Source organism: Pelodiscus sinensis, chromosome 3 (genome assembly GCF_052426305.1).
Source record: "Pelodiscus sinensis isolate ZL-2025 chromosome 3, ASM5242630v1, whole genome shotgun sequence".
NCBI lineage: Eukaryota > Metazoa > Chordata > Testudines > Trionychidae > Pelodiscus > Pelodiscus sinensis.
In genome coordinates, this window is record NC_143054.1 from 26,530 (window position 1) to 41,035 (window position 14,506).

The window sequence follows — 14,506 nt, forward strand, 5'->3', positions numbered from 1 at the left end:
GTGGTTATCTAGAGTTGCGTATCTTGCAGACATCTTTACAAAACTAAATGAAGTAAATCTGTCGCTGCAAGGAAAGAATGTAAATATTTGTAATGCGAAAGACAAAATTTTGTCATTGTCACGGAAGCTACAGTTTTGGATCTCATCTGTAGGACGAAATGATTTGGATTGTTTACCAACTCTGAATGATTTCCTTGAAGAAAATGGATACAAACTTGATGAAGATATTCGCAGCGACATTGCAGATCATCTCTGCGATTTATACATGAACATCATTAAGTATTTTCCAAACATCAATGACAACAATAACTGGATTCGAAATCCATTAAGTTTAACAGAAAAGCCAGTCAGTTTTTCTACACAAGATTATGAAAACCTAATTGAAATCGCTTCAGATGGCCAATTAATACAAAAATTTAAAGAAGTTTCTCTGATTACATTTTGGAGTGACTTATGTCAAAGTCAAGAATATTCATCTTTATCAAGACGCGCAATTAGTCAGCTGTTACCCTTTGCCAGTACATACTTGTGCGAAACTGGGTTCTCGAACTATGCAGCAATGAAAACGAAATACAGAAATCGACTGAATGCTGCGCCAGATATGCGAATCCAACTTTCTAGTATTAAACCAAATATAAAAAGAATTTGCCAAGAAAAGAAGAAAAACCATTCTTCGCATTGAAAACTATGAATATAATTAATATTATTTGATAGTTTTATTTTGTTGTACATATTTAATATGATTTTTGTTGAATATAAATGAATGGTGATTTTATGACCGTATTTAGCATCTTATTACTACCAATTGTGGTGTACTGGCAGTCTGTGTGTGTTTGGGTGTGGTTTCTTTTTGCTCGACAAACTTAATCCCTGGCTAGGGGGTTCCTTGAAATTTTTCTGAGTTTGAAAAATTGGTCAAAAAAATTGGGAAACACTGCCTTAGAACATAAGAACAGCCATATTGGGTCAGACCAAAGATCCATGTAGCCCAGTATCCTAGCTTCCAACAGTGGCCAATGCCAGATGCCCCAGAGGGAATGAACAGAAACAGATAAGCATCAAGTTAAGGAAATTAATAAAATCTCATACATTCTAATCAACATATTCATATGAAGTACAAATGTGAATGTTTTGCATGAAACTGACATAAATGGCATCAAAATTTTTTGCAAATTTTTGTAGATTTCATCAAATTGCTTAGGTAAAAAAAACATTAAATGCCAAAACTCTTAAGCCTTTCATTTCAATATTTTCGAAAAGAAATGTTTTGATATTCTGGTGTGATATGACTTTTTATTAACAAACACATTTGAAAATGGCTCCCCTCTGACTCATCAGCCAGTTACTTGCTAACTAACTCGCTCACTCCCTCTGCATATCTCCAGCAACTAATTGTCTCATCTCCCTTTTTACGGGCTCCAGAGCCCCTAAGTTCAAGCAAGCAGCTAGTTCAGTTTAACTGCTTGCTCAGTGAGATGGCCCTCCCCACTGCTAATCAGCTGAGATCTCTGCCTGCACAGGAGCTTTGAACTTCTGAGCAGAGCTCAGAAAATTGCTGCAAGAGTGTGCAGCTTACAGGGAACCTTGCTGGAGAGCTGGAAGCCTGAGAATTACAGGTCTTTGCAGGACCACTGAAGGGAAACAAAGGTGCAGTCGCCCTGAGCAGTCACACATGTTGGGCACAAGTTCTGCTTCTGCACTTGTCCTTTTCAACCTCTCCTTCACCCCATTCTTTTAAAGACAGACTCCATCTCACTCCCCCTTCCTGTTCCAAACTACATTTACCTGCCTCTCCCTGACACTAACCCATTCACCTTCCTTTCCAATTTTGGATTCATAACTCTCACTCTTCCTCGCTTCACAATTTCCCAAACTCACCCTCAGTGTCTTCAATGACTATACTGATGACCTGTCTGATACTTGGCCTACCACCTCATTTGCCTTTCAACCCTGAATCAGCTCTCACTCACCATATTAGCCATGCAATTAACCTCTGATCTCCCTTCTCCAGGGGTGTATTGTGTAATTCCAAGCCACAGGCAGTCTTGTTTTCCCTTACCTTGATGGTCAATATCATCAGTATCACTCTCTCTCTCTTCATCTTCCTCATCTACAGTTCCTCGTGTCATGATCAAGTCAGAGGGGCCCAATGCAGAAGTCTCAGAAGCACCTAATCAGAAATAGAAGCTTCTAAGGACAAAAAGTCTCATACTGACAAGAACCTAATTCACTGATATTTCCCAATGTAAGCACCTGCCACACAGCAACCACAGCTATTGGTACCTACCCTACAAGTACACACCCATGACTCCCATAGATACAAATAGATGCTCTAGAACGTGTGATGCTATAAAGCAACAGGTTCCCTGTAAAAAAGACATTTACCTGTTCTCATAACTGGTGTTCTTCGAGATGTGTTGTTCATATCCATTCCAATCAGGTGTGTATGCATGTCATGTGCACAAGCATCAGAAATTTTTCCCCTAGTAGCTCCCATAGGGTCAGCTATGGAGACCCCAGTGGCACCGCTATATTAGCGCATATATATTACAGCTGACCCTACCCTCCCTTGGATCCTTCTTGCCAGCTCCTCTGACATTGGGGAAGGAGGGTGAGTATTGGAATGGATGTGAACACCCCATCTCGAACAACACCAGTTACAAGAACAGGTAATTGTCTTTTCTTTTTCAAGTGCTTGTTCATGTTGATTCTAATCATAAGAACAATCAAAAGCAATCAGGTGACTCCCAAGCTGCTACCCCATGGAGGTGGAGTCAGAGTTAGGAAACACTGACTGGAGCACTGCCCTACCAACAGCTGCATCCTTCCTGGAAAATGTACTGATAGCATAGTGGGCTGTGAACGTATAAACAGAGAACCATGTAACCGCCCTACAAATGTCCTGTAGCGGAACTTGTGCCACAAAGACAGTCGATGAGGTGTAGTTGAGAGCCTGTGACCGGTGGAGGTGGGGCTCCTGCTAGGTCATAACAGGTGCGTATGCACTGTACTATCCATGACTATGCACTGTCCAGAGAGGTTCACCCTCATTTGCTCCGCTATCACCACAAATAGCTGCATGGACTTTCAGAATGGCTTAGTACCATTCTCTGGAGATATTTAAGAGCAGGTTAGACAGATATCTATCAGGGATGGGTCCTGCCATAAGGGCAGGTGACTGGACTCGATGACCTCTCAAGGTCCCTTCCAGTTCTAGTGTTCTATGAGTCTATGATTTATGTAGAAAGCCAGGGCTCTCCATACATCTAGCATATGCAATGCTCTTTTCTTAGCACTAGAGTGCTGTTTGGGATAAAAGACTGGGAGAAAGATCTCCTGGCCTAGATGGAATTGGGAGACCACCTTTGGTAGGAAGGACAGATGTGGCCTGAGCTGCACTTTATCCCTGTGGGAGATCGCGTATAAGGGTTCTGAGGAGAGAGCTCTCAACTCACTCCCTGCCGCGGTGATGGCCACCAGGAAGGCCACTTTTATGGAAAGATGAAGCAGTGAACACTCAGCCACTGGTTCAAGGGGTGGCCCCATAAGTTTATTAAGCACCAAGTTTATATCCCGAGTAGGTACAGGTGAATGATAAGATGGATAGAATTAACTGTCCACCCCTTCCTAAAGCAAGTCACTATGGAGTGCCTGAACACTAGGAGCAAGTAGGTGAAAGGCAGGCAGATAGCAGGTGTATCTTCACCAAAGAGGGAGCTAGGCCCTGGGTCCATAAGTGGAACGGATAATTAACACCACAGGAACAGGCACCCACCTAGGGGAAACGTTTCACTTCGCACACCAGGTTGAAAACCTATTCCAGCTGGCCAAATATGCCACCCTGGTAGAGAGGTTTCTATTGCCCATGGAACCCTGATAGTGATTCTGGAATGAACAAAAGTCCCTGCACTTTTTGTTCTCTGGAGTGGCAAACAGGTCTAGGTGGGGAGTCCCCCACCTGTGGAAAACTGATCACATCTTCCCTGACAGACCACTCGGGAACCATGAAGATCCTGCTGAGGGCATCCCTCAATATATTCTGTGGCCCCGGCAGGTCCTGGCTTGTTGATTAGCAATCTTCAACTGTAGGCCCCCTGCAGAGTAGACCTTCCTGCTGAACAGGTCGGTCTTCTTGGCCTCCTTGGCTTTGGGGTCTGGGGCCTGCTGACCTTGCCTCTCCTCCTCATTGAGAGCCGAATCCATGAGGTCCTCGGGCTCGCATATCTCTTCTATAGGGAGATTCATGTTCTGGGCAACCCAGTATAATAGTTCCTGATAAGCCTTATAGTTGAACAGAGGGGGACATGGATGTGCGCCCACCACTCCTTCATCTGGGGACGAGGCGGAATATGTGTGAGCAGGCAAAGTATCCCCCAAAGGCTCCAGGGGTTGTTGGGCCCAGGGTCCCTTGTCTGGTCACGTCTGATGCCCTGACCTGGGAGGCTGATCATGGGGTTCAGGCAGTGGGCTGTCACATCTCTGTGGATGGGATTCCATTGCTGATGCTGCCTTCGAATGTTGCCTAACCTGAGGGGATCTGGACCTGAGACTCATCAATGCCATCAACTGAGGCGCACCCTGGAACAGATGTTATGCTCAGGCTGCCCAAAAAGGCCAGTGCTGACAGAGGTGGAGGCCTCTGTTGCTGCCACGGTGCTGGGGGGGGGGGGGTCCCCCATCTACCACAACCAGTGCAGCTCCATCGGGAATGGGTCAACACAACATCAGATTCGGACTCAGACTGCGATGACCACGGAGGTGCCGATGAAGTTGGTGTTGGTGCCACATGTTGAGACCTCCTTGGGGATCTTGAGTGGTACCTGGATAGTCTGGACCCAGAATGATGCCAAGTGCTTCTGGGCCTCGACCTACATCAGATTGATCTCAGCGCCGTTCTCCTTGTGCTAACCTGGAGCTTGGTGCCATGCCCTCAGTCAGCACCAGTGGTGATGGGTGCTGTGCCAGCAGAAGTGATCCCTCAGAGGATGACCTGTTCTGGTGCCATTCTACAGACTGTGGTCAACGCAGCATCGCTCGCTTCCCCCGCGAGCAGTGCAGTATCTCAGCCTCTGGATGGCTCAGCCTCTAAAATTTCAATGAGGTCTTGGGCTGCCTCATAGACATCAGACTTATGTCTCTCAGTAACAGGCCACATGCTGGACTCAAAAGCGTCAGTCCCGGAATCGACAGCACATCTTGGACCTCTTGTGCTGGAAACTCCCAACACATTTGATCCTTTCTCGGCTGGGACTCATGAAGAAATCTACCTGTCTTCCCTCCTGCTGGTGAGGAGGATTTATGCCTCGACACCGCAGTCTTTGGCGCCAGGGGCCAAGCTCAATGTTGGTGCTCTACTGCGCATGGAGGCCAGAGCACTGAGCACCGAGCTGGCTTCAGGTGCCAACTTCTCAGTCTGAGGGGGTTTTAGTGCCGCTTCCTTAAGGAGCTGCTGTACTCCTGGTCCTTTCTGGGGCTTAAAACTCCTGCAGATCTTGTACTTTTCAGTGCGGTATTCATCATCCAAGCAGCAAAGGCACACGTTGCATGGATCGCTGTTGGGCATGTAATGCTTACACGCTGCACACTATTTAAAGTCATGCCCCGGTGCCCTGAGGGCTACAGTTCTTGGGCACTTGCTCGCTGCTGCTAACACTGAAAACCTGTTAGTCGAAGAGATGACAAAGAGAGCTATAGGCTAGGGACTAGACACTTGCCACAGCTACGAAGTTCCAATGCTGTCACAGATGGTAAGAAGAAACTGAGGGAGGGCAGGGAAGGCAGTGGTATATATGCGCTAATATAGCGGCGCCGCTCTAGGGGGTCTCCGTGGCCGACCCTATGGGAGCTGGTAGGGGAAAAGTTTCCAATGCTCATGTACGAGGTGTGCATACACCTGATTGGAATCAAAGTGAAAAAGGACTCTAAGAACCACCCCAGATTACAGCCTCCCTCATATTGCTTAATTCATCCACAATTACCTGCTATGTCACCCTCCCTAGAAAGTTTTATCATCAGCTGAATCTATTTCTAGCATGCCCACTCCCCTATGTTAGGCACCAGAGTTTCATCTTTTCCTCACTATGGCTTAATCATAAAAGATGAGACTCTTGCCCATCCCCACAGGACAATGGTCAGGGCCCTTCTCTGGGACTAAGTTGCTTTTATATTTGTATGGCAGAGAAAAAAAGCTCAAGAGACTTTAAGGCAAACTCTATGAAGACTCTAAGTTTAAATCACTCCAGCATTCAAAGCCCTTTCATTACCTGTAAGCGAGCTGCTCTCCATAGCCACAGAGTCCATGTCTTTCCGCAGACGTTCCAGCTGCTCTTCTTGCTTCTTACTCTGAGCTCTCTCCTGCAAAAGGAAACATTTTAGTGTGGTTAACATAACTCCCACCACAGGATCTAGGGACATAGTTAAAGTAATACAAGATAAACAATTTTCCTTCTCTAGAAGAGGACTACCCAAGCTTTGGGTAAAGGCATGAATCAATAAATGGACTTTATAGCAGAATTTACTGGACCAGAGGACAGAAGTGAATTTCGGAGCTGCAGAACCTCCATTACTGCACTGAGAACAGTGTTTCTTGAACAGCCAGGACTCAAAGCATATAGAGGTACACTGACTTCAGTGAAGAAGAGTACCCAGACATGAACTACTTCTAAGACAGGCCAAGAAGAGAAAACAACAGAATTCCACTTGTCATCACCTACAGCCTACAACTTAAACCCCTCCAACATTTTATCAACAATCTACAACCTATCCAGGAAAATGACCCCTCACCATCACAGGTCTTTGGGGAAAGGCCAATCCTTGCTTACAGACAACCCCCTAACCTCACAGCAAAACTCCATCATAATCATTCAGGAACCCACCCCTGCAATCAGCCCCAGTGCCAACTCTATCCACACATCTATACAAGCAATTTCATCACTGGACCCAACCACATCAGTCACAACAACAGAGACTCGTTTAACTGCACATCCACTAATGTGATCTATGCCATCAAATAGTCACCAGGTCCTGATGAAATGCATCCCAGGATACTCAAGGAGCTGATAGAGGAGGTATCTGAGCCTTTAGCTATGATCTTTGAAAAATCATGGCAGACAGGGGAGATTCCAGAAGACTGGAAAAGGGCAAATATTGTGCCCATCTATAAAAAGGGGAAGAAGAACAACCCAGGAAACTATAGACCGGTCAGTTTAACGACTGTCCCAGGGAAGATAATGGAGCAGGTAATTAAGGAAATCATATGCAAACACTTGGAAGGTAATAAAGTGATAGGGAATAGCCAGCATGGGTTTGTGAAGAACAAGTCATGCCAAACTAATCTGATAGCTTTCTTTGATAAGATAACGAGCCTTGTGGATAAGGGAGAAGTGGTGGATGTCATATACCTAGACTTGAGTAAGGCATTTGATACGGTCTCGCATGATATTCTTATTGATAAACTAGGCAAATATAACTTAGATAGGGCCACGATAAGGTGGGTGCATAATTGGCTGGATAACCGTAGTCAGAGAGTTGTTGTTAACGGTTCTAAATCCTGCTGGAAAGGGATAACAAGTGGAGTTCCTCAAGGGTCTGTTTTGGGACCCGTACTGTTCAATATCTTCATCAATGATGTAGATATTGGGATAGAGAGTACGTTTATTAAGTTTGCAGATGATACCAAACTGGGTGGGGTTGCGACTTCTTTGGAGGATAGGGACATAATTCAAAATGACCTTAGCAAGTTAGAGAAATGGTCAGAGGTAAACAGGATGAGGTTTAATAAAGAGAAATGCAAAGTGCTCCACTTAGGAAGGAACAATCAGTTCCATACATACAAGATGGGAAGCGACTGTCTAGGAAGGAGCATGGCGGAAAGGGATCTAGGGGTCATAGTGGACCACAAGTTGAATGAGTCAACAGTGTGATGCTGTTGCAAAAAAAGCAAATATGATACTAGGTTGTATCAACAGGTGTGTTGTAAACAAAACTCGTGAAGTCGTTCTGCCGCTCTACTCTGCACTAGTTAGGCCTCAGCTGGAGTACTGTGTCCAGTTCTGGGCGCCACATTTCAAGAAAGATGTGGAGAAATTGGAAAGGGTACAGAGAAGAGCGACAAGAATGATTAAAGGTTTAGAGAACATGACCTATGAAGCCAGGCTTCATGAACTGGGCTTGTTTAGTTTGGAAAAAAGAAGATTAAGGGGGGACATGATAGCGGTTTTCAAATATCTAAAAGGGTGTCACAAGGAGGAAGGAGAAAATTTGTTCCTCTTGATTTCTGAGGACAGGACAAGGAGTAATGGGCTGAAAGTGCAGCAGGGGAGGTTTAGATTGGACATCAGGAAAAAATTCCTAACTGTCAGGGAGGTCAAATATTAGAATAAATTGCCAAGGGAGGTGGTGGAATCTCCCTCTCTGGAGATATTTAAGAACAGGTTAGATAGACATCTGTCAGGGATGGTGTAGATGGAGCTTGGTCCTGCCTTGAGGGCGGGGGGCTGGACTCGATGACCTCTCGAGGTCCCTTCCAGTCCTATTATTCTATGATTCTATGAAATGCCAGCAATGCCCCCTGCCATGTATATAGGCCAAACAGCACAGTCTCTACGGGAAAGAATTAATGGACACAAATCAGATATCTGAAAAGGCAACACACAAAAATCTGTTGGAGAACACTTTAACCTGCCTGGGCACTCATTAATGGATCTCAAAGTCACCATGTTGTTTCAGGCCAATTCCACAAGCCAAATACACAGGGAAGCTTTAGACCTTAACTTCATTTACAGGCTAGGGACCCATCACAAAGGTATGAATAAAGACATGTCTAGCACACTTCCTTCCACATCCTATTGACTTTAAAAAAAACAAACAATGGGTACTAAGAACAATTTGCACTTTCTCTACCCGCTTCTTGTAGCACGAACACTCGGAGGGTATGTCTACACTACCCCACTAGTTCGAACTAGCGGGGGTAATGTAGTCATCCGCAGTTGCAAATGAAGCCCGGGATTTGAATTTCCCGGGCTTCATTTGCATGAAGCCGGCCGGCGCCATTTTTAAATGCTGGCTAGTTCGGACCCCGTGCCGCGTGGCTACATGCGGCACGGACTAGCTAGTTCGGAAGCCTAATCTGAACTAGCTAGTCCATGCCGCGTGTAGCCGCGCGGCACGGGGTCTGAACTAGCCGGCATTTAAAAATGGCGCCGGCCGGCTTCAGGCAAATGAAGCCCAGGAAATTCAAATCCCGGGCTTCATTTGCAACTGCGGATGACTACATTACCCCCGCTAGTTCGAACTAGTGGGGTAGTGTAGACATACCCTAATTGACTTCCTCCTCCCCCATCTCCTATTTATTTTGGAACTGGACATTTAATATTCCATTCATCTGAAGAAGTGGGTTATGCCCATGAAAGCTCATACCATCTACATGTTTTGTTGTCTTTAAGGTGCTGCTAAACTGTTCACTGTTTAAGTTTTTCCAATTACAGACTAACATGCCCATCTCTCTGAAGCTTTTGACATCAATGAATTACTCTTGAGCCACTGCAAACAAAATGTGGGCAAGAGGCCTTCAAACACTATTAACACCTAAACATGCATAAGAACAGCCATACTGGGTCAGACCAAAGGACTATCCAGCCCAGTATCCAATGCCATATGCCCCAGAGGGCGCGAACAGAACAGGGAATCATCAAGCAATCACTCTCCTGTCACCTATTCCCAGCCTCTGGCAGAAGCTAGGGACACCATTTCTACCCACCCTGGCCAATAGCCATTGTTGGACCTAACCTCCATGAATTTATCTAGTTCTTTCTTAAACCCTGTTAAAGTCCTGGTCTTAACATCCTCCTCTGGCAAGGAGTTCCACAGGCTGACCATGTGCTGTATGAAGAAAAACTTCCTTTTGTTTGTTTTAAACCTGCTGCCTATTAATTTCATTTGGTGACTCCTAGTTCTTATATTGTGGGAATAAGTAAATAACTTTTCCTTATTCACTTTTTTCCACACCATTCATGATATTATAGACTTCTACCATGTCTCCTCTCCCCCTCCCCCCGGTCTCCTCTTTTCTAAGCCAAAAAGTCCAAGTTGTTTTACTCTCTCTTCATATGGGACCCATTCCAAACCGCTAATCATTTTTGTTGCCCTTTTCCAAAACTTTTCCAATGCCAATATAATCTTTTTTGAGATGAGGTGACCACATCTGCATGCAGTATTCAAGATGGGGGCATACCAGGGTTTTATATAGAGGCAATAAGATGTTTTCTGTCTTATTCTCTATCCCTTTTTTAATGATTCCTAACATTCTATTTGCTTTTTTGACTGCCACTGCGCACTGAGTGGATGTTTTCAGAGAACTATCCACGATGACTCCAAGATCTCTTTCCTGATTTGTCGTAGCCAAATTAGCCCCCACCATAGAATCCTAGAATACTAGAACTGGAAGGGATCTTGAGAGGCCATTGAGTCCAGTCACCTGTCCTCACGGCAGGACTTGGTACTATCTAGACCAATGTTTCTCAACCAATGGTACAAGTTGTCACGTTACTGGATTTTGAGGGGAGCAGCCAGATCACTGATGCACCCATAGGTGGGGGTGTGGGCCCCAAAAATGGTATAAAAGGGGGCCATGTGGGGCATTGAATAGAAGCTTACTGTCTGCTAATCCTATGTACGCTAGTCACGTGATTGTATAATGTCTGTGTGTGTAGTTAGGAGTCTAATCTGTGTAGATACTGAATATTTCTCTGCATGTGGTTGAGCAGTGGGCAGAGCCCGGCCTATGGACATGCTAATCAGTGAGGCCCTGTGGGACAATGGCACTCAATGGGCCAAGGACACACCTAAAGAATGAGTGGTGACTCATACCTAAGGGCTACCAGCAGGAAACACAGAGGAATAAGCCGTGGGCCAGGTAACCTGCTGTAGCCAAGAGGAGACGAGGAAGGAGGGATAAATAGGCCATGTGGTGGACTCCATCTTGGTCTTCAGCTCAGCACTTCATCCCAGAGGCAGCAATGCAGGGATCGAAGAGCCAGAAAGACCCGTGGACCCATCCTGATCCTCGGATGTGCAACAAGGACTTTTAAAACAGCAGCTGTAACATCTCAGCTAGAGCCTGCATCGAGAACTGGGAAATTCGATGCATGTAATGTACTATTCCTTTAACAACCTTACTCTCACGCTTTTCTCTCTCGTGGTAATAAACCTTTAGTTGTTAGATGCTAAAGGATTGGCTCAGTGTGATTTGTGGGTAAGGTCCAGAGGGTAAATTGACCGGGGATCTGTGGCTGGTTTCTTGGAACCGTACAGAACTTGTTCGGGGTAGGTGGGATTGGGTGCTGGGACCCTGTGTAGGAGGCCCGGGGCCATCTGGGGCACGGATATTGCTGGGGTGTCGGAGGGGTTTTGCTTCTGAGGCTTCAGGCAGGCAGCTGAAGTGCTCTGTGCGACTGGTTTGTGGCCTGTTGGAGAGGTCACCAGTCTGGGGGCTGTAAGGAGCCCCAAATTTGAGCAATTCGCCCTGAGCAGACGCCCTCAGCTGTGCCCAGACACGGCCCAGTCCGTCACACAAGTACCCTTAGGGGTACACAAGATAAGTCTGGGGGGTACATCAACAGAACTGAAACTTGGAGAAAACTGAATTGTTTTAAGTTTTACAGTGTTATTATTTTTGTACTTTACACACCCAAAAATTTCGTCGCCTGCTCAGCTACAATTAAGTTGTTGAAACAAATGTATTGCAATGGTAGAAAAAAATGTTGTGTGTCTGAAAACTGTAGGTACCGGGGGTTCTTTTTTTTTTTTTTATAAAAGGAGTACTTTATTAAAAAAAAATAAAAAAAATTGAGAAACACTGGTCTATCTAACCTGCTCTTAAATATCTCCAGAAATGGCAATTCTACAACCTCCCTAGGCAACTTATTCCAGTGTTTAGCCACCCTGACAGTTAGGAAGTTTTTCCTAATGTCCAACCAAAACCTCTTTTGCTGCCATTTAAGCCCACTGCTTCTTGTCCTATCCTCAGAGGCCAAGGAAAACAATTTCCCCCCTCCTCCCTGTGACACTCTTTATTGTATGTATAGTTGGGATTATTTTTTTCCAATATGCATTACCTTATCGACATTAAATTTCATTTGCTATTTTGTTTCCCTATCACTTAGGGTGTGTCTAGACTACAGAGTTTTGTCGACAAAAGTGGACTTTTGTCGACAAAACTATACCTGCGTCTACACTACCGCTGAGTTCTGTCGACATAACGTCGACAGAACTCGGCAGTTTTGTCGACGCTGGTAAACCTCATTTTACGAGGCATAATGCCTTCTGTCCACAGAGTTTCTGTCGACAGAAGGTGTTATTGCATGTAAACTGTCCTTTGCGTCTACACTACCATGTCGACAAAGCAGCTTGTTTTGTCGACAGAACTGAATGTAGTGTAGACGCTCTTTGTTGACAGAAGTTTTGTCGATAGTATCTGTCGACAAAACTTCTGTCGACAAAAGCCTGTAGTCTAGACGTACCCTCAGTGTGGTGAGATCTTTTTGAAGCTTTTCATCATCTGCTTTGGTCTTAACTCTCTTGAGCAGTTTGGTATCATCTGAAAAATTTGACACCTCACTGCTTATCCTTTTCTCTAATTCATTTATAAACTAGCTGGAGTTACCCAGCGTTGCTCAGAAAACCGGAGGAACTAATTGTAGAAAAACACTAGTCCATTATCTTTTTTTGAATGGTAGAAAAGTTGCACTGAGTTCTATAGGGATTAAAATATAAGTCTGCATCATCCCCGGGTGCAGGGGAGGTTACATGCAGGAGGGGTGCCCTAGCTCATGCCCGGGGCTGCAGGTGCCACGGGGGGCAGGGTTGTTGTGTGCGTGGGGGTCGTGGCACTGCGTGCCAGCGCAAGGTAGGGGGGAGAGGAGAGAAGAGGGTCACTTATGTAACCTTGCGGGTGGGAGGGGGCGAATCCCGGATGGCACTGGAGGCTGCAGACAGTGGACACAGGACCTAGGGTGGGCGGGGCAGCCCCTGCAGCGCAGCAGGTTACTTTTTTATCTTTACAGCTTGAGCTTGGGCCTGATAGGGTCCAAAAGTACTGTAAAACCTTCGCCTGGATGAAAAGTTACCCATGCAAAGTTTGGTTGTGGTAGCTCTTATGGTGTCCAAGCTATTAGCACACAAAATCAAAAACATTCTCCTTTATATAGTAGACTAGCCAATTAGCCCATCATAAGACAGGATTTTCAGGTCTTCTCTCCTGAGCTCTTCCCCTCTCTCCCCCACCCCCTCCCTCTCTCTCCTCCTACTGCCTACCCAGCTCTCAGAGCTCTCTTCCGCCTCCCGCCTCTCTCTCCCTCTCTTTCTCTCCCTCCCCCTCCTGCCTCTCGCTCTCCCTTTCTCTTCTCCTCCTCCTCCTGCCTCTCTCCCTGCCTCCCGCCCCCCTTCCCTCCCACCGTGGCGCTTGGCTGAGTGCTGCCGCAAGGGAGGGGGGCAGGGCGGTGATGTACAAGGCCAGGGGGCGGGGCTGTGTACGTCACCGCCCTCCCTTCCGCTCCCACCGCAGGGGAGCCCTAACAGCCCCTTGTGCTGCTGGCTCCCCCAGCGACCCGGTTGAGGGGCGCAGCACTCAGCTGAGTGCCACAGCAGGAGGGGAAGGGGGGCGGTGACGTACACGGCCCCCCCCGCCTCCCCCTTCCCGTCCCACCGGGGCTCAGCTGAGCAGTGCAGCGCCAGTGCCACTCAGTTGGGCCGCAGCAGGGGAGCAAGCGGCCGTTTGAGGTCCACGCTCACCATGCATGGGGAGTGCGGACCCCAAATGGCCGCTTGCTGCCCAGGGCCCAGCTGAGCGGCGCTCCCGCCGGGGTAAGGGATGCCAGGTATCCGGTTTTCTACCAGACAGTCCGGTATTTGCACCATCTGCCCAGTAGAAAAATTCAGAAAATACCAGACATGTGCAATGTCTGGTATTTTGTGAATTTCCGGCTGGAGGCGCCAGAGGGAAGCCTGGCGGGGGCGCGGGAGCGACTGAGAAGCGGAGCATGATTGGTTTTGGGAGCCCTGTGGTCGTGCGCAAAAGCCAGGTGGGCCGGGGGCTCCCCGCCACATACCACCCCCCCCCCATACATACATAACATAAGAACATAAGAACGGCCGTACTGGGTCAGACCAAAGGTCCATCTAGCCCAGTATCCTGTCTGCCGACAGTGGCCAGCACCAGGTGCCCCAGAGAGGGTGGACCGAAGACAATGATCAAGCGATTTGTCTCCTGCCATCCCTCTCCAGCCTCTGACAAACAGAGGCCAAGGACACCATTTTATCCCCTGGCTAATAGCCTTTTATGGACCTAACCTCCATGAATTTATCCAGCTTCTCTTTAAACTCTATTATAGTCCTAGCTTTCACAGCCTCCTCTGGCAAGGAGTTCCACAGGTTGACTACACGCTGTGTGAAGAACTTTATTAGTTTTAAACCTGCTACCCATTAATTTCATTTGGTGTCCTCTAGTTCT

At 46.7% G+C, this 14,506-nt stretch overlaps 1 protein-coding gene across 4 annotated transcripts in view; it reads right to left on the reverse strand.

Annotated features, from left to right (window-relative positions):
• GPN1 (GPN-loop GTPase 1) overlaps nucleotides 1-14,506 on the reverse strand; it is a 95,526-nt gene that overhangs the window by 13,664 nt on the left and 67,356 nt on the right. For 2 of the 4 annotated variants that reach the window (XR_012899290.2, XM_075916264.2), the window contains 2 exons: nucleotides 6,264-6,354; nucleotides 2,060-2,170 (listed from right to left, as the gene is read on the reverse strand). Coding sequence is in view for 3 of the 4 variants with exons in the window: in XM_075916264.2 (XP_075772379.1) it covers nucleotides 2,060-2,170; nucleotides 6,264-6,354 (202 nt within the window). In the remaining variant the exon portion in view is untranslated. The remainder of the gene's footprint in view (nucleotides 1-2,059; nucleotides 2,171-6,263; nucleotides 6,355-14,506) is intronic. The other 2 variants (XM_075916266.2, XM_075916265.2) reach the window with 1 other exon arrangement.